Below are 17,250 nucleotides of genomic sequence, written 5' to 3' on the forward strand. Positions count from 1 at the left end.
ATATAAACATTTCTAGCAAGTAACTATCTGTGCCCCCTGTATTCACTTATGGCATTATTGAACCAGGTTTTGAATATGAACTCTCATTTATCCTCATGTTGAAGTGAGTGCCCCTCTGTTGCCCCTCAAAGATTCAAACTGAGGTTGACATTGCCAAGTGGAACAGGATGGGTGGAGTTGATGTTGTCAGCACTGGAGGTGGATAAAATTGTTGGCAGGTTCCAAAATGGGATAATGTCTCCAAAGTGTTTTGAGCTCCTTGCTGAAAGAACTTGAATAATTTCCAGGTATTATTTTGATTGTGGCAAGAACTGTGTAAGGTAATCTGCTCTACTATCAACAATGATTCCTTTCATTGCAAATTTTAAACAAGTAGTTATATTTTAAGATGATAAATGGAATAATTTAAGCTACCCTTTTTGCAAAATACCAGAAAAAAATGTCCCATGTCTTCAAGTTAGCCTTGCAACAAGGGAAGCGACAACCATTGATGAAGTATTAACTCTTCATTGAACACTGTGCTAAATGCTTTGTATACACATTCTCATTTAATCCGTAAAACAGACTTATGGGCTAAGTGCTATTATTATTCCCACTTTTAACAGAGAAGAGTGAGGAAGACTAAATTATGTTCTTGTGTTTTTTCATCAGTACATGGTAGAGCCAGGTTGTTTGTCTCTAGAGTTTTTCATCACCACTCTGGATGCCCTGCTATGCCATCATGTTTTGTTTTCTTTTTCTTTTGAGATGGAGTCTCCCTCTGTCACCCAGGCTGGAGTGCGGTGGCCCGATTTCGACTCACCACAACCTCCGCCTCCTGGGTTCAAGCAATTCTCCTGCCTCAGCCTCCCGAGTAGCTGGGATTATAGGCATGCACCACCACACCTGGCTAATTACATATATATATGTGCGTGTGTGTACATATATATATGTACACACACACACACATATACACACACACACACACATATATATGTGTATATAGAGAGAAAGAGACAGAAAGAAAGTGACAGAGAGAGAGATGGAGTTTCGCTCTTGTTGTCCAGGCTGGAGTGCAATGGCACGATCTCTGCTCACTGCAACCTCCTCCTCCCAGGTTCAATTGATTCTCCTGCCTAAGCCTCCTGAGTAGCTGGGATTACAGACACGCGCCACCAGGACCGGCTAATTTTTCGTATTTTTACTAGAAATGGGGTTTCACCGTGTTAGCTAGGCTAGTCTCGAACTCTTGACCTCAGGTGATCTGCCCGCCTTGGCCTCCCAAATTGTTGGGATTACAGGTGTGAGCCACCACACCCAGCCCATAACATCATTTTTCAAAACTATCTAAGATTTGCTTCAGTAGAGCTATTGGAAACAAAGCTTCTAAATAAACTAATACTTTATTTTAGGAATATTTTAACCAGGGTATCTCCTTCAAAATTAATCTCTGTATCAAAATAGGCTTTCTTTGACCAAGTTCTAGCACAGGGTCTTACACATGTTAAATGTCCAGTTAGTAGTAAGTGGATGAATAAATGAACAAAAATAATTTTCTGTACCTATTATTTGTATAATGGTCATCACATATATACATATAGCACTATGTGTGGCTTTGCCACAACTCTTTTTAGCTATTGTAACCTCCCTTTATTATAGATGAATAAATGAGGTACAGAGTGGTAATAGAATTTTTCATTATACCAGGGATGGAAAATGGATTTTTTCTTGCAGAATAGAGTCAATCATTGGTGGTAGATACCTGAATTTAGGTAGTAGTTTCTACCTGGATAGCAGATACTGGAGTAGTTAGTTCTACCGAGAAGGCCTAGAAGATGCACCTGTACTCATTGTGAAAAACTGCCATATTGAATTACTCTTATCTGCCCTGAGTCTGAAATGGAGGACTGGTAGCATTCATGTTTAGGATTTTAAATCTCTACACTACATGTATATGCCCTACAGGGATAGATCACTATAGGTTTGTCTATTTGACACTTTAGATTCTGTAATGAGTATTCAGCAATCATTTTTCTTCTGTGTGTGTGTGTGTGTGTTTGTTTTTGGATCCCTGCATTTTTTAAAAGGCCCCTTAAATTACTTTTATGATTTATTAATTCATTTTAATTGAGTTTCCTTTCATATAGTTAGAATTTGATTAACTAGTCTTGAAACAGTGGATCAATGTGATGTTCTGCAGAATGTCCAGCTATTTCAGGTCCCTTTGAAATATGACAGACAATAGGTGAGTGAATATAGCAATGAGAGAATTCCATAAAATCCATTGTTTCCTGTCCCAAGCAAATTGGAATTTTAATGCTGTTTTTTCTTTCAGGTATAGAAAAGAAAGCATTCATCCATTGGAGGCTGCATATAATTTAAATAAGGCAGTGTTAATTTGCTTTTGCAAAAATACTGCAACTGTCATAGAAGCTATAATTGGGGTTTACTTTATGGTAGCTTAGTGTCATCCTCCAAAATCATAACATCTTTCTGGTTTGGATAGAGGCTGTACTGGTGATTAGAGGGGGTTCATGATGAGGCCATCACCCCTATATCTTTTACTTTCTTAGGATGCTTGAGGATGGTAATAATCTCTGCTGTTTCTCCTAATATGCTTTCTTCTTCTCCTCTCCCTACTTCCCTTTCCTCTTCTTCTTTTTTTTTTTTTTTTACTATTTCATCTGAAGGAGAGGAAGGAGAGATTTCAGAAGCTTCTACTTGCCCTTCCTTGTTACAGTAGCTCTTACATTACAAGTCAAGGAATTAATAAGCAGTAAGTGCTGTTCCTAATACTAAATATGTTATTTCCAATTATATACTCAGGGACTGAGAAATAACCACAGGGAATAAGGACCCAGGACTCCACTTATTATGTGACCCTTGTATTTCTCATTTTAACAAGGGGGATATAATGATACTTTGGGTCTCCAAGTATCATTGTCAAATTGAACCTTGTATCCAAGAATCTGAAATTTTTGGTATTCTTCTTTACCCAGTATAAATTTACTCAAATGAATGGCTATAGATCTCTTTGGGGAAAGATTATATGAATTACTTTATATAGTTCTCTTAGTATTACAAGGTCCTCATCATAAACATCTGGCTGCTTCTTCAGTCAGTTGTGTTTTTTTTATCTGAAAATTGGCTAAGATATATAGACTAGGCAAGGGATCCTTACTTTTACATTGAAGCAGCTAACCAAAACTAATTGATGAACTATATCCTTCATTAATTTGTATTGTATAGGTCAGGATGGCTTTACCTTAACACTATGGATTTTGTTTGTCTTCTTTGTTGTGGAGTCCTGTCTTGTGCATTGTAAGATTTTTACCCTACTAGATGCCAGCAGTGCCCAGCAATTTGGAAAACCAAAAATTTCTCCAGACATTGCCAGATGTCCCTTGGGGTGCAAAATTGTCCTGAATGAGAACTAGCGAATATTTTAACAATTAGACTGCTGCTGGTTACCAGGGAGTAGCAATATCCCACCTACTTCGAAGAATATGAACTAACTGAAAATTAACCAGCAACTGATCTAGCTCCCAAATCCCATTTTAGAGACCACTTCCTCAGCTCACTCCTGGCACTAATTTTCTTAGGTCTGGTTCCCTGGGAACAGTCTCCTGGACAAGGATTTGTTTGCAGAATGTTATTGCCTTTGGATTAAATAACTGTGGGGGAAGTAAAGGATATAAAACTAGGTGGAAGAAGAAGTTGAACTATGATGTAGTCACAACAGAGGCTTCAGTCAGTGACACAGGGATCCCAGGAGCTGGTATGACCCTTCCAGTTAGGATGGGCGCATGACTTTGAATACAGTGGCACTGTCTGAGGGCAGTTACAGAAAAGGGGCTCAGTGAAATGCCATCAACTGCCAAAACGTTAGTTTCTGAGAATTCCTCCGTCCTAGGCATACCTGAGCAGCATCTCACAACATCCACTATAGTCTGTTAACCATATAAATAAAAATGTCCAAAGGTATAGATTTCACCTAACTTCACTAGGATATGGTAACATTTCTCTCATCCCCTTCTGCCACCTTTATCATTCAATAATTCAGCTCCAACAAATATAAAACACTGTTTACACATCAAGAAGTATAAGGGACCAAAGATTGTTGGTTTCTGAGAATTTTTGTTGTGTGTCCGTAATCATGCAAATGCTCATTTTTATTTTTGCCAATCAGAAAAGAAACATTACATAAAGCTGTATTTTGATGAAAGCTTCATTAATATCTGAAAAATTTTATTTGAAGTTTGAATGGATTTGGGTTGATGACTGTGTGGATGACTGAGTAGCCTTACTGTGCTTAATAGAGCGCATTATAAAGTCAAAAACTTATAACACGTCACTGATGTGATTTCCCAACCTGACATTATTATATAACCAACATGGCATAACAAAAAATTATGTAAATAAATTTAATTGCTTTTTGTAAATAATAATAACAGCCCCAATTTAAATAACTATTTAGAATGATGTCTTCGTAGCCAAATATTAAACCAAGTGTCCTCAGCTAACACTGCTATGCCATCTTAGGAGTCTGAACTTGAAAGCTCTGACAATTTATGCATTTTAATAGTTTCCTTCAACTTTGTGGCTATCAGGACATGCTGCTGGTATAACCGGCTTAATATGAACAGTTTTTTTTTTCTATTATAAACCACTATTTTCAGAAATGTATCATTCCAGAAAATATTATCATGAGGAAACTTGGCATATCACAATTTTAGCCCAGAAAATTAAGCTTTACCAAATCCACACAGACATACAGACACACACACACACACACACACACCTGTATTTGCAAAAGGCAAAAATAATTTTAGTAGTTTTCAAAATAAATGTTGGGACTGACTGCAAGATGGGAGAGTGTGAGATCAAACAAATTCTGTTGGTGAAGACACTAAGGAGAGGAAATTTTCTATATAAAATATTTGAAGTCAAATATTTCCTTTTGATTTTCAAAGTAACACGTTTATTACTATCTAAACCTTCAACGTAGCAATAATGATTGTAATTGTAATGAAACACCTATAGGTCATGTTGGCTATTTTTCAGTTTATTTTATTTCAATGTTAAGCTGCCATGAATACAATAATAAATAATTTTATTTATTAAAACTAAATAATGTAAATAAGCCACCATTTAAAGAAGCATTATTATGTTTACAGCATCTCATGCTCTGTCAATTCATAGAATTTTTTCTGACTTGAATTATTTTAATGCTTTATTAAATTCCTGCATTAAAAATTCCTATTCTTGATTTCTTTGATTTTTTCTTTTTACATGTACTTTGTCTCATTTTTGTTTTTTCTATTATTTTATTACTATCCATGTTTTATAAACTTAATATTCTCCATTTTCTCTATTACTTAATATTCTCTAATCTACTTAATATTATCTATTTTAATCTACTTATATTTTCTATTTTCATCTTTCAGTTTATTTTATTAATAATATAGTTGTTTTATATTAAAACAATAATTAATTGATGAATATTAAACACCTGCATGCATTTATTGCTCAAGCTACTTTAAAAAAAATGGAATTTATTTAACTAGTAAGTGAACAGATATAGTAAATATGCTAAAAACCTCATTTTAAAAATTTGAATAAACAATTTTAGATGATCTTATCTTGTCCATCTTTCTATGACATTTCAATCTGTCATATGTGGCAAATGCCCCTTGTATAATTTTCTTTTGTTTTTTTTGTAACTACTCTTGATTGATTCAAGTGTTCATGAAATGTATATATTTCCAGAAGAAATTTGTATTTAGTTATGCTGTATGTCTACACTGATACTCTGCACTGATTTTCCATTGAGTTCCAAGAGTTAATATTAGTATACATATACAGAGAGGGCTTTTGTTATTTTTAGAGCTTGTTTTTAATCTCTTCTAAAGCTTTTTACTGAAGGCTGTTGAAAACAAAGTACAGTACAACTCTCCACTTCTCCTCTGGCTGTCCAAATACTGCTAAACAGTAAGCAGATGCCTTCCTTTACTTTTTGATTTAGTAAATTAAGACATGTTGTTGATTGAGTCTTAGATGACATAATAGTACATTACAAACTTATTTTCATATGGTTACAAATAAATTCTTATTAAACTGCCAAAATTGCCTGTGAATCAACAATGGCAAGTAGGTATTCTGAAAGAACGGTTTCACTGTCAGCTTTGTTGAGTCAGCCTTCCATTCTAGAGAGATACCCAGGAAGAGAAATATCTTTTGATTGCTCTGGAGGATCAAGGTTTCTATGGATATCTGCTATATAACGTTTGTGTTTCTCATTATATTTGATTAAAACAGAAATTAATATCTAAGAAGCAACAAATAGCAGAATGTGGAGAGTTTAACATTACCACAAAATGCACCATGTGCATATTTCAAATGAGACAACACAAATAGATTCCCTTGGAAAAGCTGATCTCTAATGCCCCCTTAGAAAGCCTAATTTAATTTTGAAAGAAAGTCATACAATTTCCAGATTCAGCCCTCTCATCTGTGTAATGGGGACATTTGATTGGAATATCATAGCAGTTCTTGGGAATACTGGCTATGAAACAGAATATTTCAATATTCATAAAGATCTTGTTTACACAAAATAATACTCCTCAAGAAATGAAGTGCATGAAATATAAGCAAATCTGTCCAGAAATTTCTACTATAGATGATGTTATTTTCCTAGAGGAAAAAAAGCAGTACTTGTAGGGTGACTAATAAGCAATCATATTTATCACCATTAGAAGGGTTGATTGTATATATAGAAGTCATCCATTATTATTGCTGAGAAATGTGTATGTTACACACACAAGCCTACATACACTGTCATACACCCACACACACTCTAAAGATTTCAGAGAAATCCCCATCAAAATATGCCTTCCATTTAATTTTATGTAAGATTGAAAAATGTGAGTGAAACACATTACTTATGTTCTGTATAAAAGAATGATTCATTATTATTTTCTTCAACCATAACTCAATAGTTGGTGAAGTATTTAATCTTAACCTAAAGAAAACTAGAATAAGAACCAGGGAGCTTAGCTGGGTAAACTTAGGAAGTCATTTAATCTCTCTTTCAGGTCTGCCTACCTCACAGAGTTGCTTCACAGATGAAACATTGATAGAAAAGTTCTTTGGAAAAGTAAAGTAACATAAATTCAAGATAGTGCTTCTTTTGTTGTTACTCTATGAAAGTGAACCATTAGAAATCTGTTGCCAAACGTGGGCATACACTCAGCCATAAAACATAGCCTTTTGAAACATTCACTCTGGATAAAACATCTTTTGTTTTTTCGCTAGTATCATATACTATACTGCACATTAAACAGGATACACTGAGCTCTGTAACGTAGGAAGTTAAATGCTATAAAAATAAATTTTAGACTATTGGCCTGTTTAAGGAGTATGTTTCTAACTTCTCTAGACTACATTAAAACACAACACAATTCCTTGTAACTTACAAGTCATTGGTTAATTTTCATATATTCAGTGTGTAAGAAAAGTGTCCCTTCCCATCCCTGCCTCACTGTTGCTTCCAGATCTCTATAGCACTAAAACGTAAGCTAGTTATGGGCAGGAGTTTTTGTTGAATGATTCATCTCCTACATCCAATAACTATAATAATGTTACTTAGCATGTGTTAGCTAAAATAAAGGTCAATTTTACTTGTATAACTTTTAGGTGTGAGTTTATTCATTCATTTAGTCATTCATTTAATAAACATTGATCAAGTGCCTATTATGTATCCATTTTGATAACTCTGAGGGTTTTAATCAAAAAAGGAGAAACAGGCAAGCAAAGTAGTACTCATAGATATGCTTTAAAATAGCCTTCTACAAAATGTTATGAAAATATAGAAATGAAATAACTTAATTCCATCTGGGGAAGTCAGAGGTCTCTTGAGTAGATGACAAATTGAATCTCGGATAATCAATAAGAGTTTTGTTGAAGAAAATAATTGGGTATTAATGGAGGTAATAATAGTATTGAGAAACAATTTTTATGGAACCCTGGCATATCTGCATGTTTTATTAGCAAGGCACTGATTGCCTTTCTTTGAGAATATCTTTTCAAGAATGTTTGTCTAGCAAACAGCCATAGAAAGAGAAATAGTATCTCCCTCTAAGGTAAAGGGCATGTATGCCTACAGCCCATTATGAAATTCTGAGGTTCCCCAAGTGCAGCTCCTGCAGTGTGACCCACTGCATTTACTGGTGTTACCTGGTCCTCCTCTAGTTTCTCATTTTTAAATGGGCTGTCTTTCATACTTGTTGACTATGTGTGATTTGAGAGCCCTCTCTTAGTGATCTTTAGTCTCTTCCTAAGCATTACTACCTCTATATTGACTCTTTTTTTCTAATGAGCTTAGATATGCACAAACAATGCCTAGTAGGCAAATCCAACTAAATGTTACACAAGCACGTAGAATTCAATAATTCGAAAATAAGCTAATTATCTCCCCACCAGAACATACTTCTCCCCAGATATTCCCCACTACATGCTGTTCCTTACCTTCTTCTTATATATAATTGGACTGTTTATTACTGGTTCTACTTTGGCATATCCCAGCCCCAGCCCAATGCATGACATATGGACTGTGCTCAATAATTACTTGTTGATCATATTGGATGATTTCTTCTGTCACTCTGTCACTGGCTTAATTCAGATAGTCGCGAAAGATTAAATAGTAACATTAGATTCAAAAACAGTATCAAGTGAACACATATTCTGCTTTGATTGAATTGGCCATAATTGTTAATGATCTGTGATTTAATGTATTCAGATTGCTTGTTAATAATGCCAGCTACACACATTGATGCAAAGAAAGGTCTTCAGTTCTTCAATTGTATTCAGGAAGCATATGGTTAGTACCTTAAAAAACATTATGTACCTTTTTTTTTCTTTTTTTGGCAAATATTGTCATTGAGGAAAAGAGAACTCTTCTTCCATGTATGTGCCAAGCTAACTGTTGTTGAAATGCAGTTTCAAGAAACAATCAGTGCTAATAAGACCACATGGCTTAAGATTGCCTAGTTTTGTTCTTGTTTCATTCCTGCCAACTGAAGACTAGAAATAAGAAGAAGGAGGAGTGAGCTTTTCTTATTCACCTTCCCATATCATACCTTTTATTTATTGTTCAGTTGAAATTATAGACACCTTGTAAATTAGGCATGATTTCATTTTGTCATCCAAATGGAGTCTAAAGCTGAGGAACCCCAGGCCTTCCTCTCATCCCTCCACTCTCTCAAGTTAACTTCATGCATCACAACCTGCACAGAAAATGCAGAAAAGAGAATTCTTTTTCTCCTAGGTTGCTTTTTTTGCTTATTGAATTGACTAATTTCATGGAAATTGTGGAGAGTGGTCTGTAAACATTGTAATGGGGACCATTTAGGTTCTCTGGCTGAGAGCTCAGAATGCTGATAAAACCTGTAACAGCTCTGGGCCCTAAAAATGGCCTTTTAATATTTTTTGTTCCACAGACTTGAATTTGGTTCTGCATTCAAAACAGCCACCTTACCCATATATGCTGTAATTTTTACAAGGACAGAGTGTGACAATATAAACTGGTTGACTTGGATTCATCATTCCTGATAAAAGACAAAAACAAGCAAACAAAAACCTTTGAAGTACAGGTTCTGTGGTTCCGGGCTGATTCTGTCAACTATCCACTTAAAGAACTTGATGATGGGTTACCCAAACTTAACTTGGCTCAGAGATACCCAGAGATTATGTTGGTACAGTCTGAAAAGATGGAGTATGCTTCTGACTTTAACTGCAATATACAATTTCAAAGGCTCTTTCATTTTCCCCCTGTTTTAAATAACAGCCTTCTAAATGGGCATATTTACAAGGCAAATATATCTTCTAAACTAGATCCATAGTACCTAGTGTAGAGGCAGAGGTTTCAGAAACCAGACCATTTACCATCTCAGATTTTAGCAAAAGGTAGAACAAGGGGTTGCTACATTTGGCTGGAGCTAGGCTGCTCCCAGCGGGTTATTGTGGTATAGGTTCCACTAGGGGTGGGTCTGTCTTTCAGGGAGCAACACTTAGGTGGTAACTGTGCTGTGTGACCTAGAGAAAAAGTAAGCAGCACATTGCCTTTTCTAGCCTCAGTTTTCTGGGCCCAATTCCCAAAATCAAATTCATGTTCAAGTTCAAGGTATAGAGGGTGGCATCCTGTATACCTCTTCATGGAAGTAAAAGTAGTCTTTTAACTTAAAGAGGTATTTATTTATTTATTTATTTAGACAGGGTCTTATTGTGTCACCCAGGCTGGAATGCAGTGGCACAATCACTGCTCACTGCAGCCTTGATCTCCTGGACTCAAGCAATCATCCCACCTCAGACTCTCAAGTAGAGTAGCTTGAGACTACAGGATGCACCACCACCATGCCTGGCTAATTTTTGTATTTTTTTTTTTTTTTTTTTTTAAAGAGAGATGAGGTTTCACTATATTGCCCAGGCTGGTCTCAAACTCCTGGGCTCAAGCAATCCATATGCCTTGGCCTTCCAAAATCCTGGGATTACAGGCGTGAGCCACTGCGCCCAGCTTAAGATGTAATTAAGAGAAATTAAGATGTAAATATCTATCTATCTATCTATCTATCTATCTATCTATCTATCTATCTATTTTTTTTTTTTTTTTGAGACGGAGTTTCGCACTGTCTCCTGGGCTGGAGTGCAATGGCGCGACCTCAGTTCACTGCAATCTCTGCCTCCTGGGTTTAAGTGATTCTTCTGCCTCAGCCTCCCAAGTAGCTGGGATTATAGGTGCCTGCCACCTTGCCCAGTTAATTTATCGTATTTTTAGTAGAGACAGGGTTACACTATGTTGGCCAGGCTGGTCTCAAACTCCTGACCTCATGATCTGCCCACCTCAGTCTCCCAATGTGCTGGGATTACAGGCGTGAGCCACCGTGCCTGGCCAAGATGTAATTTTTAAATGAACTCTAACAGTAGTTAGTTTATCGTCATACACAGACTCACCCAACAGATTTGCTCTTTAGGTCCTGAGTAAATCAATTATTCTTCAATTATATTTTATAAATCAATCTTTTGAATTTTAATCATAACTAGACTAAATATCATTTGGTTATAAGGAAAAAATACTTCATGTTGCAAGTAATATAAATAGTGCATTTTCATGATATCATTTTATTGATTTTTCACTATTTTAATTCTCTAGGGTAAGAGTATAACAAAGTGCAGTTGTTTAACTTTTCAAATAAGCAAGTGTAGCAATCTAAAAGTTATGTTCTCTCGTTCTTATGTTTTGCATTTCAGGAAACATCCCAGTTATCTGGACTCCCTGAGTTTGTTAAAATAGTAGAAGTTGGGCCTAGGGATGGATTGCAGAATGAAAAGGTAGTTTTACATCATTTACTTCAAATGCTGTCTAAATATTAATAGATTTAAGATTGTAAAGATTTATGTGGATTTCATATGTTACGCGATTATATATCTTTTCTCAATTGCTACTTGAATGTATAAATTACAAATAATACTCACTTTGACTTAGGAAGTAATTTTCTATTTGTGCTTCAGTAGACCCTATATAATTTACTTATAAAATATTTTTTTTGTTTTCATAGGTTATAGTTCCTACAGATATAAAAATTGAACTTATCAATCGACTTTCCCAAACTGGCTTGTCTGTAATAGAAGTGACTAGCTTTGTGTCTTCCAGATGGGTACCACAGGTATGTAAACCCACAATTTCTTAATTAGATCCTAATTCAACTTCACCAAAAATTATTTGGTAAATATTGTGATATTAACTTGATATCATTACTAATTTTTCATATTCTTACAAAATATTAGCCTGTGGACTGTTTTATGATTAAATAAAAACCCTTTGATGAAGTCCTAAAAGTTACTTAGAACTTCATACTAAGCCTGTGTGAGTATGGTTCAATATAATGAATAGGGGACAAGGCTGTTAAATAGCATTTTAGGGGATCTGCCCTCTCTTTATCATTTTATGGCTGACTTTCTAAATAATCTGAACATCTCCAAATGCATTAGTCATTTTGTCTGTTAGAGGCAAATGATGATAAGTAGCCTGATAGCTTCCTTCTAGAATCCCATATTAAAGAGTGAGGAATGGAGACACGTACTCCTTTTACTTTGCTTTTTTTGACACTTGTATTTGCTACAGGGATACATCATCAAATATATCGTTAAAGATAAAGCAGAAAGTCATCTGGAATTTTTGCCTTGAAAGATGACAAAATGAGAGAGCTTTCTCTAGGGTTTTCAGGCATGTGGCAGCAGTTATCACTTCTGAGACTTGACTCTGATCTTTGAAACATCACTAGTAATTAGCAACCAGTAAAACACTCTCTCTTCCTAATCCAGTGTCTGTTTTCAGTCCTTGGATCCCTTAATTTCTCCACAGCACTTAGTTTCACTGACTACTCCTGATATCATTTCCTTGGTTTCCATTATTCTCTATTCTAATGAATCAGTTATTTCCACAATTGCTCTTTCTCTGTCATCTCTGACATCTTTCATGACCTCTTAGTTGAAGGTTCCCCTAAGATTCTGTTTTCAGTGCTTTTCTCTGCCTATCCTCTCCTCTTTGGCCATCTTTCCAACACCAACAGTCACTTCTATGAGGATGACAAATTTACATTTCTAGTCCTGCCTTCCCTGATAAGCTTCAGGTGGATGTATCATTTCCACCTCAATCTCACTGGGTTAAAATCAAACTCGTTATCCATCCTGCTTTATGCCAGGAGTGCATCTCTTTCCTTTAAAATCCTGGATTTTAAGAGCTGACTTTGTATCCAGTTAGTATCGTATTCCGTTAGGGATACTAAACAGAATAGCAGAGACTGGGTGACTTAAACAGCAGGAGAATTATTTCTCACAGTTATGGAGGCTGGGAAGTCTGACATTTAGGTGCTGGCAGATCCGGTGTCTGGTGAACACCCACTTCCTTATTTGCAGATGGACACCTTCTCATTCTATCTTCGTATGGTGGAGAGCAGAGACAGGGAGCACACCCATGTCTCTCCTTATCATGTTACTAATGCCATTCATGAGGGCTCCACTTCCATCACCTAGTTATCTCCCAAAGACCCTTCCTTTTAATATCATCACATTGCAGGTTAGGATTTCAACATATGAATTTTGAGGAGGTGCAAACATTCAGTCCGTAACAGTTACTGATGTATGAAATGTCTTCTTCTTCAATATGGCCTATACTTGTGTCTTCTTTTCAGTCCCATTGATATGGTAGTGATCCATACCCTCATTAATCATTGCAGTAGTTCCTTAAATGGTATTTATAAGTACTGTTTCTCCATTCGTTATACTTTTCTTGTAAAATAATCTTCCAGAATTATCAGCTTTCACAGTCCGTCCTTCCTTCCTTCCTTCCTTCCTTCCTTCCTTCCTTCCTTCCTTCCTTCCTTCCTCCCCCCTTCCTTTCCTCCTTCCTTCCTTTTCTCCTCCTCCTCCTCCTCCTCCTCCTCCTCCTCCTCCTCCTCCTCCTCCTCCTCCTCCTCCTCCTCCTCCCCTCCTCCTCCCCTCCTCCTCTCCTCCTCTTCCTTTCTTCTTCTTCTTCTTCTTCTTCTTCTTCTTCTTCTTCTTCTTCTTCTTCTTCTTTCTTCTTCTTCTTCTTCTTTTTCCTTTCCTTTCCTTTCCTTTCCTTTCCTTTCCTTTCCTTTCCTTTCCTTTCCTTTCCTTTCCTTTCCTTTCCTTTTTCCTTTCCTTTTTCCTTTCCTTTTCCTTTCCTTTTTCCTTTCCTTTTTCCTTTCCTTTTTCCTTTCCTTTTCCTTTCCTTTTTCCTTTCCTTTTTCCTTTCCTTTCCTTTTCCTTCCTTTCCTTTCCTTTCCTTTCCTTCCTTTTTCCTTTCCTTTCCTTTCCTTTCCTTTCCTTCACTTCTGGGTTACAAGTGCAGGTTTGTTACTCAGGTAAACATCTGTCACGGGATTTTGTTGTACAGATTATTTCATCACTTAGGTCTTAAGCCTAGTATCCTTTAGTTATTTTTTCTTATCCTCTCCTTCTCCCACCTTCAACTCTTTGATAGGCTCCAGTGTGTGTTGTTCCCCGTTCTGTGTCCATGTGTCCTCATCATTTAGCTCCCACTTGTATGTGAGAACATGCAGTATTTGGTTTTCTGTTCCTGTGTTAGTTAATGTGCTAGATAATATGTTCGATAATGGCCTCCAGCTTCATCCATATCCCTGCAAAGGACATGACCTCATTCTTTTTATGGCTGCATAGTATCCCACAGTATATATGTACTACATTATCTTTATCCAGTCTCTCATTTACGGGCATTTGGGCTGATTACACATCTTTACTATTGTGAATAGTGCTGCAATTAATGTTCACATGCATGTGTCTTTATGATAGAATTATTTATATTCCTTTGGGTACATACCCAGTGATGGGTTTCCTGGGTCAAATGACATTTCTGTATTTAGGCCAAAAAGTCACATTCTAAGTTCTTTAATGAACTTAGAATTGACAAAGCCTGAAAACTTTGATTGGGTATTCAAGACTGTCTATTCCTGGCCCATTTTTTTTCCTTCTTAGCGTTAACTGTATTACTTTGTGGAAGCTACTGCTAAACTAAACTGTTTCTTGTCCTCTATTTACATGTCCTGCCTCTTTGTCCATATAGCACTTTACCTATACTTGCTTATGTATATCTGTATTTCTGCATTTCTCTGTAGTTAGAACTCAATTAGATAAAAAGGCTTAAAACATTAAAGGCTTTTTAATTGTATTACATTTGAAGTAACAGAAGCCACAATAGAATTAAGAGTAGTAGCAATATGTCACCTTTCACAGAGAGTTACTTTTATTTATCCTCAAAAGAAACTAATTATCCCATTGTCACTGTTTACTCTGTGTGTGTGTGTGTGTGTGTGTGTATTTTGTTTTGATTAGCCACTACCTATACCATAAATATTATAAAAGTAGTGATCATGTATCTTTTATCTTCTGCTTATCACTGTATACCTATTTCTTAGTACATAGTAAGTTGGTGCTCAATAAATCACTGTAAAATAGAAACAAATCAATCAGTCTGAGAGAACAATACCATATTACTTTCAATCCTCTGGTATGGGCAACTGACTTTGACTTTGTTCATGTATTTGGTCCTGTATAATGAAGGTCACAAAATTATTTTTTAGGAAAACACTACTAGTTTGATTAGGCTAGATATATTTCCTTAAAATTGTCCATTTGTAAAATGCTAGCTATTATTTCACTAGCCACCATTAATTTTAAGGGAGTTCTAGACATTTGTATTATATTTATATCTTCATAAAGTTACTTCTGTCTTTAGTACAGTCTTTGCTAATTTCACATATTTGATTATTGCTGGAGAGAAACTGAGTAGGCTTGTATAACTTTAGAATTAGTGTTAGGAAAGAGAATAGATTTTGCTAATATTATTTGATGAATATTGACCAACCAAAGTTATATTTCAGGTACTAAATGGTGCTAGCCCTCTTCAAAATTCTTTTTTGTTTCCCCAGTGGTTTTATAAAGCTGCCTACAAAATAGTCTTTCCTATAGTAATGTTCATGGCCACATTCTAGTATTATGCAAGAGTGGAAATTGATGATAGATTTTTAAAAACTGACTTAGGACATACCTAGTGACATTTAGAAGGATAAGGTGGAAATCCTTTTTAGAAGGCTATACTTCTTGCATAGCTAGTTAAGAGAAAAGATGGACAGAAGAAAAAAAGGCAGTCCCTTTGTGAGAAGTAATTGGAAAATGTCTTCTGACCTCACATTAAGTAGATACATGCGATGGAACTATAAAATGATATGATTTATTCTAGGTTTGTTCCCGAGTTGAATTTAGGGCTTAACCTACTGCAATTTAATGAACTCTTCCTAGGCTTAAAGTATTATTGAATAAGCGACTGAATTCCCCCACATAGCTTTTGAGTACAGCTGTGGTGACAGGAAGTGCTTCTAAAACTGTGTCCCTGTTCACATTCTGCCTTGAACTTGAATAAGTGACTTAACCTCTCTAAACCTTGGAAATCCCAGCAGCGATGCCTGCAATACCGGAATGTTGGAGATTTTAAGGCACATAAATGGTCCCTGAGTGTGAATGCCCACAGCCCAGAGCACCTGACTCCTGACCAGCGCTCACTACTGTTATTTAAGGAATGCCTGACTAGCAGACAAACTGACGGACAGTTCTTGGGGTTCATACAAGTTAACTGCCTTTTCTGATAACTAGCCTTTATTCTGAAGATTGAAGTATGTGTATACTTACAATATTGAGTTGAGCTCAAGTTGAATAATTGAAGATATTTTGCCTTTCAAATACTAAAGACTATGTTATATATTCTACTTTAATACTCATCTAGTTATATACATTCCAATTTTTAAGTGGTTTAAATCAATCACATACTTATAAAAGATCAATGTGCCTGAATCCAAGACAGAGATGAAATTTATCTTCCAAAGTTGTATCAGTCACTTACTATATAACACATTAAATGTTTGTCAAAGGCAAATATTGAGGATGTTCTATTTTTGCAATTTGATTTTAGATTTCAGGAAGCTTGTCTGAGCAGAGCATTTTAAAATTTCTCTTTTGAAATTTTATATTACTCTCTTATTTTAGAAAAAAATTTTGAGGTCAGACTTGTCTAACTTAACGTCTGAGATTTTTGACAAAAATTTTAGTACACCGGCTTACATATATATTGGTTGAAATAATTTCTACTTTTAAGGACAATGTGTGTGGATCTAAATTGGTATTCTATTAATTCTCTGCATCTTATATTTTTTTTCCTCAAACGTAGGTCATGGGAATAGTCCTCTACTTGATGTTTAGATTGCTGCTTGATCACTTATTTCTTTTTTTAGGATTTTAAAGCCTTTTTACAGTTTCCCTCCTACTGTTTTGTTTGGCAAAGCCTTTCTAACTCAAACAGCTAAAATAAGAGTTCCACAGTAGCAGGGTGCCATATAAAACAGGATCCCACACCTATAACCTGAATGGCTAGAGATGATAAAATACCTGTCATTAAAAAATACATGTTCTTTATAACTTATCTGGAAAAAGCTTTCCTTAGAGTGACATGAAATATAAGAACATTTGAAATGAGTCCAGATAGCCTCTCACTCAGATGGAATGAACAATGGCAGCAGGAAGAAAACATGTTTATAAAAATAGATAAAGTTTATTGCAACTTTGGAATGTGGCTGTTAGTAGTAAGCTATTTAAACTGTAAATACAATAATCTTTTACAAAAGT

At 35.7% G+C, this 17,250-nt stretch overlaps 1 protein-coding gene across 4 annotated transcripts in view; it reads left to right on the plus strand.

Annotated features, from left to right (window-relative positions):
• Positions 1 to 17,250, plus strand: part of HMGCLL1 (3-hydroxymethyl-3-methylglutaryl-CoA lyase like 1) — a 151,112-nt gene that overhangs the window by 28,309 nt on the left and 105,553 nt on the right. For all 4 annotated transcript variants that reach the window (XM_030928956.1, XM_030928957.1, XM_030928958.1 and 1 more), the window contains 2 exons: positions 11,284 to 11,364; positions 11,592 to 11,699. In XM_030928956.1, the coding sequence (XP_030784816.1) occupies positions 11,284 to 11,364; positions 11,592 to 11,699 (189 nt within the window). The remainder of the gene's footprint in view (positions 1 to 11,283; positions 11,365 to 11,591; positions 11,700 to 17,250) is intronic.

This window comes from Rhinopithecus roxellana, chromosome 4, assembly GCF_007565055.1.
Source record: "Rhinopithecus roxellana isolate Shanxi Qingling chromosome 4, ASM756505v1, whole genome shotgun sequence".
Taxonomy (NCBI): domain Eukaryota; kingdom Metazoa; phylum Chordata; class Mammalia; order Primates; family Cercopithecidae; genus Rhinopithecus; species Rhinopithecus roxellana.